The 16,378-nt window shown below is 36.7% G+C and overlaps 1 protein-coding gene across 2 annotated transcripts in view; it reads right to left on the reverse strand.

The window, feature by feature from the left end:
- Positions 1-330: 330 nt before the first annotated feature.
- Positions 331-16,378, reverse strand: part of LOC140162756 (uncharacterized) — a 56,823-nt gene continuing 40,775 nt past the window's right edge. The window contains exons 10-15 of one of the 2 annotated variants that reach the window (XM_072186047.1): positions 14,433-14,566; positions 8,583-8,708; positions 7,270-7,384; positions 5,194-5,334; positions 1,896-2,021; positions 331-521 (exon numbers count right to left, since the gene is read on the reverse strand). In XM_072186047.1, coding sequence (XP_072042148.1) covers positions 403-521; positions 1,896-2,021; positions 5,194-5,334; positions 7,270-7,384; positions 8,583-8,708; positions 14,433-14,566 — 761 coding nt within the window. In that variant the 3' untranslated portion in view covers positions 331-402. The remainder of the gene's footprint in view (positions 522-1,895; positions 2,022-5,193; positions 5,335-7,269; positions 7,385-8,582; positions 8,709-14,432; positions 14,567-16,378) is intronic. The other variant, XM_072186048.1, reaches the window with a different exon arrangement.

Raw genomic sequence — 16,378 nt, forward strand, 5'->3', positions numbered from 1 at the left:
GCTTAGAGAAGAGCATTCCAATTAAAATTGTCAGCCAGCATGGATGTTAATAGAGATTCAATCATGTTTCACCATTGTTCATCACCGTTCACCAATGATGCATCTGCGTTGTCCAACCAACAGTCGTGCCGGAGTCATTAATTGGTGGTGAACAACGGTGGAACAAGATTTTGAATCCCTTTCAAAAACAAAAACAAACTAAACATCATATAATTTGCTTTAATTACCGCGTACACTTCGGAAAATCCTTCTGGTGTGTTGCTAGAAAAGCTCGAGCAATAAAAATGCACTTTTTGAGCATGTGTTTGCAGGGAGAAAGATAGGTTTTGGTAGCAAGATGGTGTATCCATGCAAAGGGCAAATCAAGGTCAGTAATCATTATCTCCTGAACATCAGTGTCAATCACTTTGCTAGCACTGTTCTAGCCAGATGTTTGATCTGTGATGGCAACGACGATTTCAGAATATCTTCAATCCGATGAGGAAGTTCACTACTGTCAAATGCAGCATGAAAGCCAGGATCTGCAAGTGAAAAAATAAGCAGTCAATTTAGCTCAATTAAGGCGTTCGACTATGGTGCATGATGTTGCGGGCTCAAACCCTGGCAGTAGTTTGGTATGCTCTTGTGGAAAAATGAGTTCGCTGGATAAGAAACTTACTGCTAATTGTCTCGTTGTAGTAAATTCAATAAAACACTTTTTAAAGGAATATAAAAGTACAGCTAATCTAATTGTATAACTAATTCTTGGAGCCCCATTTTTGTTTTTGTGTGATAGATAGGCTTTCTGTTGTTGTTTGAATGTAGTTCTGTAAGGGTATGTTCAATGCTGGCCTTTTGATCATCTCCTTTGTTGTTTTTTTATTATAGAAATAAAAAGATTCATTCATTCATATATAATAGTAACCCGTACAAAACGCAGGGAGCTGATCCTCGCTGCACAGGTTAACTTTGGAATCAGGCTGTGAGCTCCTAAGCTGCAAAGCCCTGTGTTGTTGTTTATGGTTTGGGGCCATAGCGGTCAGCAACAACCTGTCAAGTGTGCCGTGGTTTCTTGATCAATGTCTAGCCTTTTTCTTTTTTATATTAATGCGAAACGTGACAATTGGTGTGGAGGAATTGTAACATTTGCTTGGAAGACTGACCTCAACGTTTTTCAAAATTCTGCTGTTTACATGATTGTAATATACTTTAATAAACTCCATAACCTGCAAAGATCACACCTTTAGGTGCTGTATTTATTTTTTGAATATTCATTATTTTCTGAATATTCATTATTTAAAACATCAGGCTTCGAATTCATATCACACTAATAAGAAATAATAATAACACTAATGTCTAAAGGCAAAAAAAAATGACAGGTCAATTATACTATAGAAATAAGCCAAAACAAATCAAAACAAATCAAATCAAATCAAATCCGCTCTCCTTGTATCTCATCTTGAAAAGGCAGCTGGGACAGTGACCCAAGATAAAGACCTTCGTACAGTCAGTTCGATCAGGGTAATATAATGCCTGAATGTCGGCAACACTTGCCTGTCCTGTAAAAATACCCAAACCTACTATTTACTGTGAGCAGTAGTAACTCACCTGCCTGATTGATGTTTTGCCGGTGTTTGTCCCCAATTTCAGCTGTTGCTGACTATAGTGTGTCTTGTCTCAAGTTAAGCGTAACACTATTTTGGATTTTGCAGTGGCAGATTGGGAATCAGTGCATTTTATCCTGTTGTGTCAGACAAATCCCCCTTCTACGTGTGTGTATATATATACCCTGCGGGGTTTAGGTTAGCACGCGCAATTTGAATCTGCCATTGTGAAATCCAACACGGCGTTACGCTCATCTTGAGACGAGACAGACTATAGATATGCTTGACATAAATATTTTTTTAACTCCTTACCGTTGAGTAATTGCATTATGGTCCATAGAGCGATGTGTACAAAGGCTGGGTCAACGGATTCAAGGAATTGTTGCAAGTATGTCATTATTCCACTCTGATTGGTGGAAATCAAATGAGACGTCAAATCTGGATTGCAAAGCAAAACATTTAATGTTGTCAGTTGTAATGTAAGAATATACATGTAGAAAGGATAGATCATCAGATTCAGGGTATTTGAGTACTATATTCAACTTATTTAGAGCCCTCCCCAAATTAGCGCCACTCTTTCAATGCCCCTTTATTTTTTTTTAATCACAGCAACAGTATCTTTGCACTGAGTTGCAATAGATGTGACAGTTGTTCTAGCAGATATTATCAGTATTTTAACTAGAACAGAAAAAAAAATGTCTAGTTCTAGGGTGTCTCCTTCGTGTAAGAGAATACCAAACAAATCCCAACTTTTATCCTAACCCTAAATCCTAACCCTAACCCTTACCCTAACCCTTACTCTATTCCTATTAGTATTTCATGCTCTCTTACACTAAGGATAAACCAGTTCTTGTTTCAAATATAAGGTACCCAGCGAACAGAGGTTGGTATTCAATGTTTGAGTCAATGTTATTTCAATGTTGAATTAGGGATTCAATCATGTTTCACCAATAATTTTCATCAATGTTTATAACAACGATGCATCCACATGGTTTACTCTGAGCGAAAGTAATCCACACAAACGCGCCGGATGCGAGTTGATAAACGGTGATGAACAACGACGAAAAATGATTGAATCCCTTTGAACAACAAAAACAAGCTAAAGATCGTCTAATTCACTTGATTATTTCATGATGAATGTCAGTTATGCTGGTTTCATACTTTCCTGGCGCTTGCCGCTTTGAAGGTGATTTTGCTTCATTGTGCCGACGCACCAGAAACGCTAGCACAGACCAGCGGCAAGCCGATATATCGATCGCTGGGAGTTGAATTCAAGTCAACTAGGAGGGTTGCCGCTCTGACGTATGAGAACAAAATACGATTTTGGAGCGGTGCTGAGCAGCAAGAGTGACTTTCAGAGTCATGCCGCTGCCGCTCAGCGGTGTGCCGCTCCGCTTGCAGACAAGTGTAAGCGTCACGCCGCTCAGCGGCAAGCGGCAGAAAGTATGAAACCAGCATTAGTCATTGCCACTCTAACTTACAAGAGATCTGTTATTTCTCTGTTGATATCAGCAATAAAACTATATACAGATTAATACTGAAATCAACATACACAAGTTCCATGCATGGCAAATTTTATGTGATCACGCATAACGCATATGCGCCATGCCGTTAACTTGCGTTCGCCTATACGCTACTGGACAAGTGCGGATTCATCACAGATTAACAACGGTTGGCTCCCGCACAAAGGTATAAGAAGAGTTGTTGACGCTCAATTTCAACAAAGTTTCAACTTTGATTCAACATTGAAATATCACTCAAAGCCTGTTGAATTACTTAATCGCCCAGGGTACAATTTGTAAATAATTAATCATTCTACATTGATTCATTGAGATCAAATCAAAGGCTAAATCATTGGATTAAAAGAATTGGTACAAGTACTTCATTACTCCAGTTTGATATGTGGGAACACCCTGATTGCATCTAAAGCTGTTTGGAGTCTAGAAAACTAATTTGCACAGCTATTTAGCCCAATTTATAATTAGTACATATGGTTTTAATATACTACGCCAATAAAGTATCCTTACACTTGGAAAAATAATCACAATTTCCAAACCGAACAATATTGGGGTAAATTTGTTCTTTTAATAGATGCACTGCACATTATGACACCACATTGAATCCAATGTGACCTCAAGAAGTAAAGTTACAAACAATTGAATAGACGAAGGTCCAGTTTTAAAAGTGACAAACTGGCCTATTCAAAACTCCACAGACTAGACATCTGGTTTGAGAGTGGTGAATGGCTAATTTATGTGTTTGGCTTTAATTTAAAACAAAAGGAACAAAAAAAAACTGAAACAAAAGAACTGACAAATAAAATGAAAGTTATGAAAAGTACAGAGAAGTAAAAACTGAAATAAAAACTGCTTTAAATAAACGCTTCATTTAAGAAACTGTGTTGTCTCTTTGTTTCGCTTGTTGGAATCTTTTTGCGCCTTGTATAGGCCAATTTGTCACTTTTAAAACTGGACCTTCGTCTATTAAACTGCTTGTAACTTTACTTCTCGAGGTCACATTGGATTGAATGTGGTGTCATAATGTGCAGGATTAAATAGTGCATCTATTACAAAAACAAATTTACCCCATTATTGTTCAGTTTTGAAATTGTGATTATTTTTCCAAGTGTAAGGATACTTTATTGGCGCAGTATAGTTAAAGAGTTGGCACTGACTGTACATTAGTCAGTTGGCACTGACTGTATACATTACTCTAGATTTACAGCGAGTCGATGACATCAACATGTTGAGGCATCTGTTTCGCATGTGCAGTTTAACCGTGTGTGTATGTCAACGCTTTCAAAACAGGGCCTCTATTTTGTCTTAGTTTGCGAGAATTAAAATCCATCATAGTCACTGCATTTACTGTATGATACAATGAGAGAAGTTGATTCTCGCAACTGAATCTTACGAGAATCATTACGAGAATTGATTCTGTGATTCTAGTCGAAATCTAGGCCCTGTAAAATACACTCGCGCTTTGAAGCTGCATGCGCTGTGCCGCGCCTAATTAAACCACGTCGCTAACTCACCAAGAATAAAAATACTACACGCCGGTTTATGTGCTGAATCCCCGAACAACAATATTTTTGACGGGCTATTCCAATTGAAATCCATACACCCCCTATGGAAGACAGAACCTTAATCTGCCAAACATGAGTGCTAATTTCAAATGAGGTTACCTGAATGGGCAACTCCATTTGACATCTACACTTAAGGTCATGTCTTCCATGTGGCCCTAAACGTGCAGACACCACAGTGGGTGCATAGCATGCCGTGGTTCGGAGAGTCACGTAAAATGGTGGTCCCATGTACCAGAAGAGCAATATCTGGACATGTAAAAGTTGCAGGCCTTTTTCGTAAAGAGCAGGGGATCAGCCCGGGCCTGTTGTCTGCCACATTCAGTATTGAGGTCAACTTGCACTGCCCTTTGGGGCTTGGCAGCATATCGACCCGTGGCACGCTTTGAGGAATCTGAGTATTCTGAAAGCGTGGATAAATGCTGTTTTATTTTTATTATTCCATAGGGGGTGTATGGATTTCAACTGTAATAGACCGATGAGTATGAGGAGATCATGTTTTTGTTTGTTTGATTTTTTGTTTGTATATACCGTTACCTGCTGATAGCATCTGTCCTATGGTCCCTGCACTGTTGTATTGCACTTCTGAATGAGTCGAATTCACTGCTAGGCTGACAAGACGACTTAAAATCTTCCCTGTGCCTCCATTGGTTAGTCTCTTTCTTGCACTTTCTGAAAATAAATAAGGAAAAACATGTGTACAAAAAATGTATCTCTGAAAAACAAATTTTGCATTGAACATAAAGACACTGTTGCCGTCACACTCTTTTGATATTTTAGACCACTATTATCTCTATATCATGTTCTTTCTAATTAACGCCATTGGCGTTGCATTTTCCAAAAGGGAGCAGTTTAATCAGGACCCTGACAGCAAGTTCAGAAATATGTTACTGCGTGGAAGCAGCCATTGACCCTGTAATCGCGTATCAGGAACTACCGGTCGCTTACGGCGCACTTGAATGCGCCCTATACGCATTATTGATCGCGTAGGATGCTTGTGCTGGTGACGCGTTCGTTAGCACCCCGGCGACCCCCACGTTGCCGTTAGCACCCCATGACAGCTCCCATACGTGTGATTCGCAGGATCTTCTTTTCAGGCTCTGTAGCGTGCAAATTGTCCAATTTTTACAGCGTTTTTTAACAATGATAATTCCCATTAAAAATGTCGCTAGTATTGTCTGACAGTGCTGCAGTGCTCCACACACAGTAAATAATTTCTACCAATACTGTAAACAATGTCTATAACAATAGCTACACACATCGATATCATTTAGTTGGCACCCATATGTTTGAAAATACGGGTACTGACAGCATTCGTGGAACAGTGTGGTTGAAAAAAGTTGGTGGGGTCCATTGGTGGGGGAGGGCGAGTTAGCGCAGCGGTAGTTCCCTCGCTTTGCACCACTGAGGTCCCGGTTCAAGCCCGGCCGCCCAAGGACTCATGTGCACTTGGTTTATCCCGATTCCATGCTCGCTCTCGCAGGTTTTCTCCGGGATCTCCGGTTTCCTCCTGCTTTCAAAAAATCGGTGATTAGTTGTTTGGTTATCAAAAACTTCCTTCACCCAATGGAATTTGGGGAGCTGCACCGATAATTGGTGGATGTTACAATCTAAGTGCGGATAGGTCTGCGCCTGAGGTTCGGCTGCAACTGGCCTAGATGATGCGATCTGATTGTGATGATTCACCATGGCAGCGAAATTACAGCGCTTTGAATCCTTCAAGATCTAGCTGGAAAAAGGCGCTATATAAAATCCGAAATTTATTATTTATTATTATTATTTATTTGGGAGCTTTAATGAGTGATCGAGAATACGGTATTTGTATATCACTTGCATGCAATTAGCTATATGCTAGCCTTATTAAAGGCCTATTCAGTGATTAGCTCATCCGGAGGATCGTAAAAATCATCAAAATACAGATTTTGCCACCTCCGTTAATATGTCATAGATGTGCTAACATAGCCTATTGGTGGTTAAGCCGGAAGCTGTGTATTAAAGACAAAATATGACATTTTACATGAATCTGTAATTTTAAGTAGAGAAATTAACTACTGTATAGACTACAACTTTGTCAATACTGCTGGTTTTTTTGTTTTTCTGCCACATTTTTCATAGCAAAAATACCTAATGAAAATTTTAATGACAAATCCTTCACTCCGATCTTAGGCAATTTACAAATTGTAATTTTTTTATCACCTTCATTGGATTCACTGAATGGGACTTAGGCCTAAAAAAAAAATTGTTTGATTGGCGTTACCCGACCTACCCTAAAAATAGGCCCGACCCTAACTTTTTTTTTTTTTTTTTTGCAAAAAAAAAATAATAAAATTAAAAAAATAAAAAATAAATAAATAAATAAGTTAAAAAAACCAAAAAAAACAAAGCCTTTATCAAACGAAATTTACAGCTTAAAAAGTAAAAAAAAAAAAATCCCGACCTACTACCCTAAATTTTTTTTTATGTTACGCCAATCAAACAATTTTTTTTTAGGCCTTACTTTAATTCTTGTTCCCAATTTTGGTCATATTGTCTCACATACTTCCAATCTCACAAATTTAAGCCAATTCTCCATATTCCATCTCTTTCACAAACCTCATACTAACTTACCATTGCTACCCATAACAGCCATAGCAGCTGTGATTTCTGCTTGAACAGAGACTGGTGATGTTGTTTGTAGGAAGACAAATATGAGACTGTCCAACACACCTTGCTCAACAATAACCTACATGTACAAAATAACAAGAACTGTCTTTAAAAAAGATGACACAATGGATGAAATAAAAAGTCAAAAGCAACTTTCTTGTCCTCCATGTGGGACAGATGGGAGTATAACCTGTTAGTGTTTTCATTCAAGTATCGATACAAATTAAGCTGGCACACAAGAGAATTGGTCACAGTGTAGGTTCTATAAAGGAGAATCCAAGGTTTGTTGATATAAGGGGAGTCATTGCTGCCCCATGTGCACAGTAATGGCACCACGGGGAGGTGGCAAATGCCCTCCAGTCAGAACTCTTGCCCCCTGTAAAAACCAAAATTACTGAAAAATACCACTTTTGCAGCAAAATTTGTTGATCCCCCCTCGAAATTCACTTTGCCCCCCCCATGCCTCCCCCTCGAAAAAATTCCTGGCGCTGCCACTGCATGTGCATGATTTTTCTTGGGAGGGGGAAAATACCAAAAACTTTCATGTTGATATATTATTGGCCTAGACTCAGGAACAGTACAACCTATAGAAATATAAATAAAAGTATTGGCTTCCTTCATTCATTTTCTGTAAGATCAATGTGTTAATATACAATGCCACTTTTTTGTTGTTGCTAAAACTGAAAAAAGTGACCCCTCCGCATCCTACTCACATTAAAGAGATGGTAGCAGGCAGCATGGTAGTAATAGTGGGTGGTGGTGGACATGGTGCTACTCCACTCGCCCATCACTCAGACTCGAACATTTCTTTTACTGAATTTATCACTAAATTGTCCAAAGTTTTTGGAAATTGCAGTCAGGTACTCAAACTCTGCTGGCCACAACTCTGGATAGCCAGGGTATAAATATTGTACAATATAATAAGCCCATACTTTCGGGCAATATGGTATTGAGGGGCAGCACCACTAAGTCACTAAGTCACAACCCTTTCAGATGCGCATTTGCTCCACAGATAACCTTGATATAAATTCAACCCCATGAGAACTACCTGCCAATTGGTCAAAAAGAAGTTTTCATTTTCAATTGGACCAATCAGCAACATTGTTAGAATAATTTCACCACTCAAAAAAATTGGGGTGAATTATTTGCAAAGCTCCATTCTGATTGGTGATTAAAGTAAAGATATCAAGTAATTGACCAATCAGAGACAATGTTATATTGGCAGGTAGTGCTCAGGGGTTAAATTAAATTGAAGTGAATTGATCCATTTTACTTACATTAGCTTGACTGCCAGCAGCCAAGTTGCGTACCGTCCCTGCGGCGTGACAATGAGCATCCCATAACAAAGGCTCGTGCAAAATTCTATTCAAATCCACCAGAAACCCTTTTTCAATAATCAATTTCTGTGAAAACAAAAACAAAAACAAAAAGAATAAAAATGATGTTAAAACCAAAACTGAACTATTATGTTCATCTGCCATGAAATAAGAGTTCTGACTTGTACAGTCATGTATTTCTCACTCCCCTGACTAGGGGGCATATCCTGGGGGTGCAAAGAATGTGCGCAAACCCTGTGTGCCTAAAACATGCCAAATTGACCTATTTTAGGGCATTTTGGGGTGCTTTTCTTGCTGTTTAAGGTTTTGAGTACACCCCTGCTGACCCAGTAATTGCTCAACTCTTTTGCTAAATAGCCCCCCTTCAAAAAAGAAAAAGAAGAATGATATAATTATGTTAATTCAAATGAAATTTTTACTTAAGTACAAATATTTTCAGGTGATCATGTGTTGTTTCAGTAGTTCAGATACTATGGGCTCCCTTGACATAACTGGAATTTTAGACACAAACTAAAAGTGCCCTCCCATAAAAATCCCACCAGCAAATAAGGGCACATACCCTTAATTCTTGTTGGGATTTTTAGAGGAGGGAGCTCTCTATTTGTACATGAAATTTACCCTAAGGCAAAGGATCCCAAGTGCGCCATTAGGCGAACGTTTACGGTATGCTGTTCTGATTAAGGTACACACACTTCTCAAAAATTACAAACATATGCAAGGTCTAAAAATTTAATTGTCTTTTTAATAATTTGCCCTAAACAATTGTGCTACAGTGTTGAAACAATTCAGGGTCAGGGATGTAAATGTGGGTTTAATTTCCGGAAGATTTACATCCCTGAAAATTAGAAATACGAAAACATCAAGATTGATATCCTGCACTGATTATGAATGATCAATGATTGGTAATGATGCTCCAGGTGTCTGATGAACGTTCAAGCACATCTATGAACATATGGTGCAAAAGCTTTTAAAAAACAATGCAGTGATCTATAGTGCGCTATGAACAAGCACAATGCCTAGACGTTGATACACAAGCCTCAGCACACTTTACAGGTTTTTGCTGACCACTACGGCCCCATATCATTCAATAAACATTAAACAACAACATAGGGACTTGTAGCTATGAAGCGCACACCCTAGACATTCCATAATGAACCTTCACAGCCAGGATCAGCTCCCAGAGCTTTGTAATGGGTTACAACGAGACAACTAGCAGCAAGTTCCTTGTCCAGAGGAATTTCAAGCTAGTTAACTTAAAGGCTTAAGGGATCTGGAATGGCGTTTATGGCGTTTCGACAGTATTTTTTGTGGGACATGAGAGCACCTCAGGCGTATCGAATTGCATTCTGAATACGAAGCATGTCTTTCTGATATCAAATAATTTTCATTTTTTGAAATTCACGATATAATACAAATTTTATAACAAATTATTAAAATTTGATATTTTTCAAATTTTTGATATATAACAGTCCTCGAAATAAATTTTATAAATCTAATGATATATTCTTAAAGTGCATGTAGCTGGGAGGAAAAGCCGACGATCAATTGAAAATTTTGACCTTTTATATTGAAGATATGGATTTTTTTCCCAAAAAGAACTATTTTTTTTGGTGTTTTGGGGAAAAAAATCCATATCTTCAATACGAAAGGTCAAAATTTTCAATTGATCGTCGGCTTTTCATCCCACCTACATACACTTGAAGTATAAATCATCAGATTTATTAAGTTTACTTCAAGTACTGTTAAATATCAAAAATATCAATTTTTAATGATTTGCCATAAAATGTGTATTACATTGCGTATTTCAAAAAATCAAAATTATTTGATATCAGACGGACATTCTTCGTATTCAGAATGCAATTCGATATGTCTGATGTGCTCTAATGTCCCACAATAAATACTGTCCAAACGTTCATACCCCTTCCCTTAATGTACGATTTCCTACAAATTTTAAATTTGTCATTATATACTCAAAATGCTGAAATATTACTAGTAATAATTATCGGGAATGGTTTCTGTCCATTTTGAGCTGAAATAACGAGGTAAAGTGAAAGAAACACTGCTTGTTATTTTGACCGTTTAACACGCAGTTCTATGGGAGGACATTGAATTATGACTTTATGTCAAACTTTGCTCTGTTTACCTACAAACACAACAAATTTGGCTGATTCCATTTAGGTGCAAGTTGTGACATGTGTAAACATTACAAATATGCCAAAAAATCATGTTTGAAAAAAATTAACCAAATTCATATTATAAGATCGTACATTATGACTTTAACTTAACACAAGAGCATACTAACCACCGCCAGGGTTTGAACCCCAAACCTCTTGCACAATAGTCGAACACCCTAGTGTTTAGTCTGTTAAACCAATACAACCATTATATTTATTAGGCCTATTAAAGCATTGCCAAATGCGAGGACATTATAAATTCCGGCAAATCATATACTGTATGGACTGTTTGTCATTAGCAAATTGGTGAAACCAAACAGTACCATGCTACATGGCAACTGCCCATTAGTAACCATACATAAAAACTAATTCATTCAAGCCAGCTGAGCAACACACCTGAGTTAATTAATGATATCTTATTATAAGAAGCCAAAATAAACCCTAGTAGATTAGTAAATATTATATGATGCGTAAAATGTATCCCCGGTGAGCAACGGACCCGAGCTAATGAATCATATGAGCAGGAAAACAAGTCCTACTCCCATTCCAGAAAAATACAGAACTAATTTTTTGATTAAAAAATTGGGGATTTACCATTTGGTCTAATATCCATTTCGTCTACATCCATTTCGTCTAAACCCATTAAGTCTATATCCACTACGTCCAATAATCATTTGGTCCTTTAACCATTTGGTCCGATAACCATTTGGCCCGATAACCATTTAGTCTAATAACCAATAAGTCTAAAACCATTTAGTCTAACAACCATTTAGTCTAATACCCATTTGGTCTATAACCAATAGGTCTAATAGCCATTTGGTCTTACAAGCATTTAATTTATTAATAAATCGACGAAATGGTATTAGACTAACTGGTTATTAGACCATAGAGTATTAGACCTTACGGTTATTAGACCAAATGGTATTAGACCAAAAGGTTATTAAAAAATATTAGACCAAATGGTTATTAGACTATAATGGTTAGTAGACTTACCGGTTATTAGACCAAACAACAATATACTAAATGGACATTTGACTATATGATTATTAGACGAATTGGCAATTAGCCTGTCTGGTAATAGACCAATTGAATATAGACTAAACGGGAATTAAACGAAATGGTATTAGACCAAATGGCAATAGACCAAAAAATTATTATCCTGTTTTGCCAAATGAAACATAGCTAAATCCTAATCCTTTAGTCCTAACTTTAAAAGTTAGTTCACAATTTTAATATTATATGTTATATTTGCTAATTGGTTATGAAAAAGATTGGAAAATGTGTTTTCCAAAAATTAGAATGCATAACTTGAAATTAGCCTTTGTTCAAGTCTTTGGCTTGATTATCACAGAATACGAAAAAGGTCAAAAAATGCCCTAAAATGCATGTTTTTGGCCCTTATTTCCAAAAATTGCCCAAATATTAAAATTGAACTTTCATTGCCAGTTAGGACTACATGTAACTAAAGATTAGGATTTATTAGCTATGTTTAATTTGGCAAAACAGGATATTTTTTGAATCCCAAAACGTTTGTGCTGTATTTTTCTGGAATGGGAAGTAGGTTGTATAGAATTGACTATTAATGCGATTATACTAATGTTGAAAATAGCTCCACAAAGGATTCTGTGTGATCAATTCATAGACAAGTCTTTTCTCGAACCATGAGTCTCCCCTGCTTTCGCGTCAGCCTGCTTTCACAATTACCTTTGTAAAAGTAAGTAACTAGGGATGGCAGTCCCTAGGTCATCCGAAAACAAGTGAACAAGATGCATAGTAAATATTCAAGAAGAACTTTAAAAAAAAAAATCAGCCTATTTTACATGTTGACCCCAAATGACTTTTGACCTCAGTGTTTGACCTTGAACACCACCTTTACATGGAAGTTCCCATAGTGCAGCTACGGCTCAAGTTTGATATAAAATTGAGCCTATATATATTGGTTGAGTCATCAGTTTTAATATTGGATGAGTCATAGTCAAGTTCAATATTTTAAAAACTCGCAGCATGACCAATAAATATTGGGCGCAAAGCATCAAATTTTATCATTATTAATGTTTAATCTTAACTTTGCTTACTAACTTTTTACTGTGAGAACATGTTCCAATGTATGTGAGCAATATTCAAATTATTTGTGCTTTCAGTACAGTTTTTTGGCACAAAATTCAGCATTTGTGCGCAACAGCCTATATTTGGACTGATATAGATAAATTAAGTCAGCTGGATTGAAAATCTACTACTAAATTATCATAGAATATGCCGCTAATGACAACACATTTAGAATTTTGCCATAATAGAGCACATACATTAGCTATAATACGAAATTGGTTAATTTTTTTCACACCTGATTTTTTGGCATATTTGTAATGTTTACACATGTCCTAACTTAACACGATATCAGCCAAATGTGTTGTGTTTGCCAGATCAAAATAACCAGTAGACCTTCTTTCACTTTACCTTGTTATTTCGGCTTAAAATGGAGAGAAACCTTTCCCGACAGTTATAACTAATATTATATCGTATAGAATAACAAAATTAAAATTTTGTTTGTGGTGGCTGTATGGAGTTATGTGTACATGGTGTAAGTGCTGGCAAGTTTGTGAATGGCGTGCTATACATGTGAGTTTGATGTTAGTGCCTGTGTGTGAAGTTGTGTATGTGTGAGCAGGGTAGGTGAATGAGGATTAATTGCTGTGGACATTGATTATTTTGCAATTTTGATATTTATTATATTGTGCAATATTATTATATCTCTTTTCTTAATTAATGCTATTTTGATCATTTATGTGTAATAATTTGGTTGCAATTTTTTGATGTTTTAATATTTTAATATTGTAAAAAATGGCAGCAATTTGGCCGGTGGGCCACGATGTTATTTTAATAAAATTGAATTGAATTGAAATTGAATTGAATTGAAAAAAATTAAAATTTGATGAAAATCGTATGTTATGGCTCTAAATAACTATGATGAAATGAGACAACTATCACATACGACCACTGTGAGGATTTCACTTTCAGCAGCTATTCACTTACCGTAACCACTCGGGTATAAGCCCATCCCCCTAGATGGCATATTTCACTTCAAAAATGGGGGTGGGCTTATAACCGGGAAGGGATAGTGCTTGAATATAAAAACAATCACCCCCATTTGTATATGTACCACTAATTTCTATCTTTTATGTCAATTTCTTAAAATTAAAATGTTAATTATCAACTGATATTTTTTATATTTGTCAAAATTTAGTACTGGGCTTATACCTGAGTGCACCCTTGTTCCCAGAATGTTTTGAAAAGTAGGGGGTGGGCTTATACCCGGGTGGTTACGGTATTAAATAACACACCACATTGGCTGCATGCCCTATCACAGTGCAATTTGCAACCCAAAATTTGCCTATTGCGATACAACTTTCAAAGTGTGGTGCACAATTGTGATACCACATACTGACTTCATGTGTTGCTTGTCTGACACTGCACTTCAAGTCGCTCTGCGTCAGATGAAATTGCACCACAACTTTCAAAATGGGATGCAAAAGTTTAGCCAAAGGTAAAACATTTTATTCGAAGACTGGCTGCATGGTCAAAGCGATTCCTTAAGGCAGCTATTCACTTGGTTACATACCTCATTGGCTTTGTGTATTGAGAGATTCCGTAAGGCAGCTATAGCTGCAGCCATTGTTTCATCCTCTGACGCCTGCATAATATTCTGTAAATATGGAAGAGCTCCCATTTCAACTATTGCCACTTGGTTGGGTTCTGAAATAGCGAAATTATGAGATACAAAAATATTTTATTATTATCACATTATGAAAGGACATAAATGGACATATACAGACCGCAAAGTACCTGTTATGTTCACCCCTGTATATCCTAACAAAAGATAGATAATAAAAAAAAGCGCAGTGATTTATAGTGCGCTACGCACAGGCACAACACCTAGACGTTGATCCACAAGCCTCAGCACACTTTACAGGTTGTCGCTGACAACTACGGCCCCACATCATTCCATAAACCATTAAACAACAATTCAGGGACTTTGCTGCTTCAAGAGCGCACACCCTAGACATTTCATAAATAACCTTCGCAACCAGGATCAGCTCCCCAAGTTTCGTACGGGTCACAACGAGACAAATTAGCAGTGAGTTTCTTGTCCACGGGAATTTCAAGCTAACTCAATTTTTCCACAAGAGCATACTAGGTACAGCCAGGGTTCGAACCCGCAACCTCTCGCACCATAGTCGAACGCCTTATCGATTGAGATTGTGACTGCTAAAAGTGGTTTTCCTAGTGAGATTTAGTGAATTTTAGTGAGGTTAGGGTTAATGTGCAACTTCTGATTTTGTTCTTAATCCTTGGGTTTTCGATCACTGTTTCTTTAATTATCAATCAATTTCAACAAATGAGGTCTTAAATCAGAGGGTACATTTATTGGCTGCTGGTTTTAAATTTGAGATATTTTTGACTGCCTAAGTATTTTATTTGCTGCCAAAATTGAAACAAGTGAAAAGTATGTGAAATCACAGTCTCCGTCTCTAAATTCAGAGGAGTCTGTGAATTCACAGCTGCAGCACCCCCGAACTGACCTCCTTTTGCAAGATATAAATCTGGCTCTCAAAATACCCCTTTTTTCACAATTTTGTTATTTTAGGCACCTTTACTGACATCTTTGTTTAAATAACATTTTAATTTAAGCCAAACGTGGTAATTTAGCACTGTTATAGGCCCAAAATTGTCAATGGTCTTACAGAAAGACCCTCATTTTTAGAGCTTCTCACTCAATGACCCTTTTTGACATTAAAGTTTCCAATTGCTGTCCTGGATGAAAATATGACATCCTTTTCAATGTCATTGTTTTTCTGTGTTATTATTCCAACAATCCATTAAATGACAAACCATTTTATGTATATTCATGCATCCATGCAAAAGCTGCGTCACCAGCTGGAGTTCCAAGGGATCAATAAATTTAACGCAGTAGGCAATGTACTTTCAAACCATGTGGATAGTCTTGATATTTGTATTGTTTTAATAAAAATCTGTACACATATTGACTGTTTTTTATTTCACTTCAGACAAGAATCATTAATTTAAATTAATTATTAAATACATATTTCGTGCAGTTTTTCCTTTGCAACTGCACAAGCAGAGAAGTGCTCAAATTTTTCATTTATATATAAATTTAAATTTGAATTTATACTTGACTGCTTTTGCAAAAAAGCGAATCACATGCACACTTTTTTATTTACTTCCATTTGTGCCTATTGGAACAACTATCATGTTCTTCGATTAATAGCATCATTTTTACAAGTACGATATTATTTGATCTGCTAAATATAGCAATATTATTGCTACAAGCAAAGCAATATATTGATACAAATATAATGCTATCTACTGAAGATGGATTTATTGTGAGTGCTATCTACTGATTACTGAAGATAAGAATATTATTAATACAAGTAGAGTGCTAACTACTGAAGATAGTAACTATTATTGATATAAGTAGAGTGCTATCTACTGAAGATAGTAGTTTTAATGATTCAGGTAACATGCTATCTATTGAAGATAGTAATA

This window comes from Amphiura filiformis, chromosome 10, assembly GCF_039555335.1.
Source record: "Amphiura filiformis chromosome 10, Afil_fr2py, whole genome shotgun sequence".
In the NCBI taxonomy this organism is placed as follows: domain Eukaryota; kingdom Metazoa; phylum Echinodermata; class Ophiuroidea; order Amphilepidida; family Amphiuridae; genus Amphiura; species Amphiura filiformis.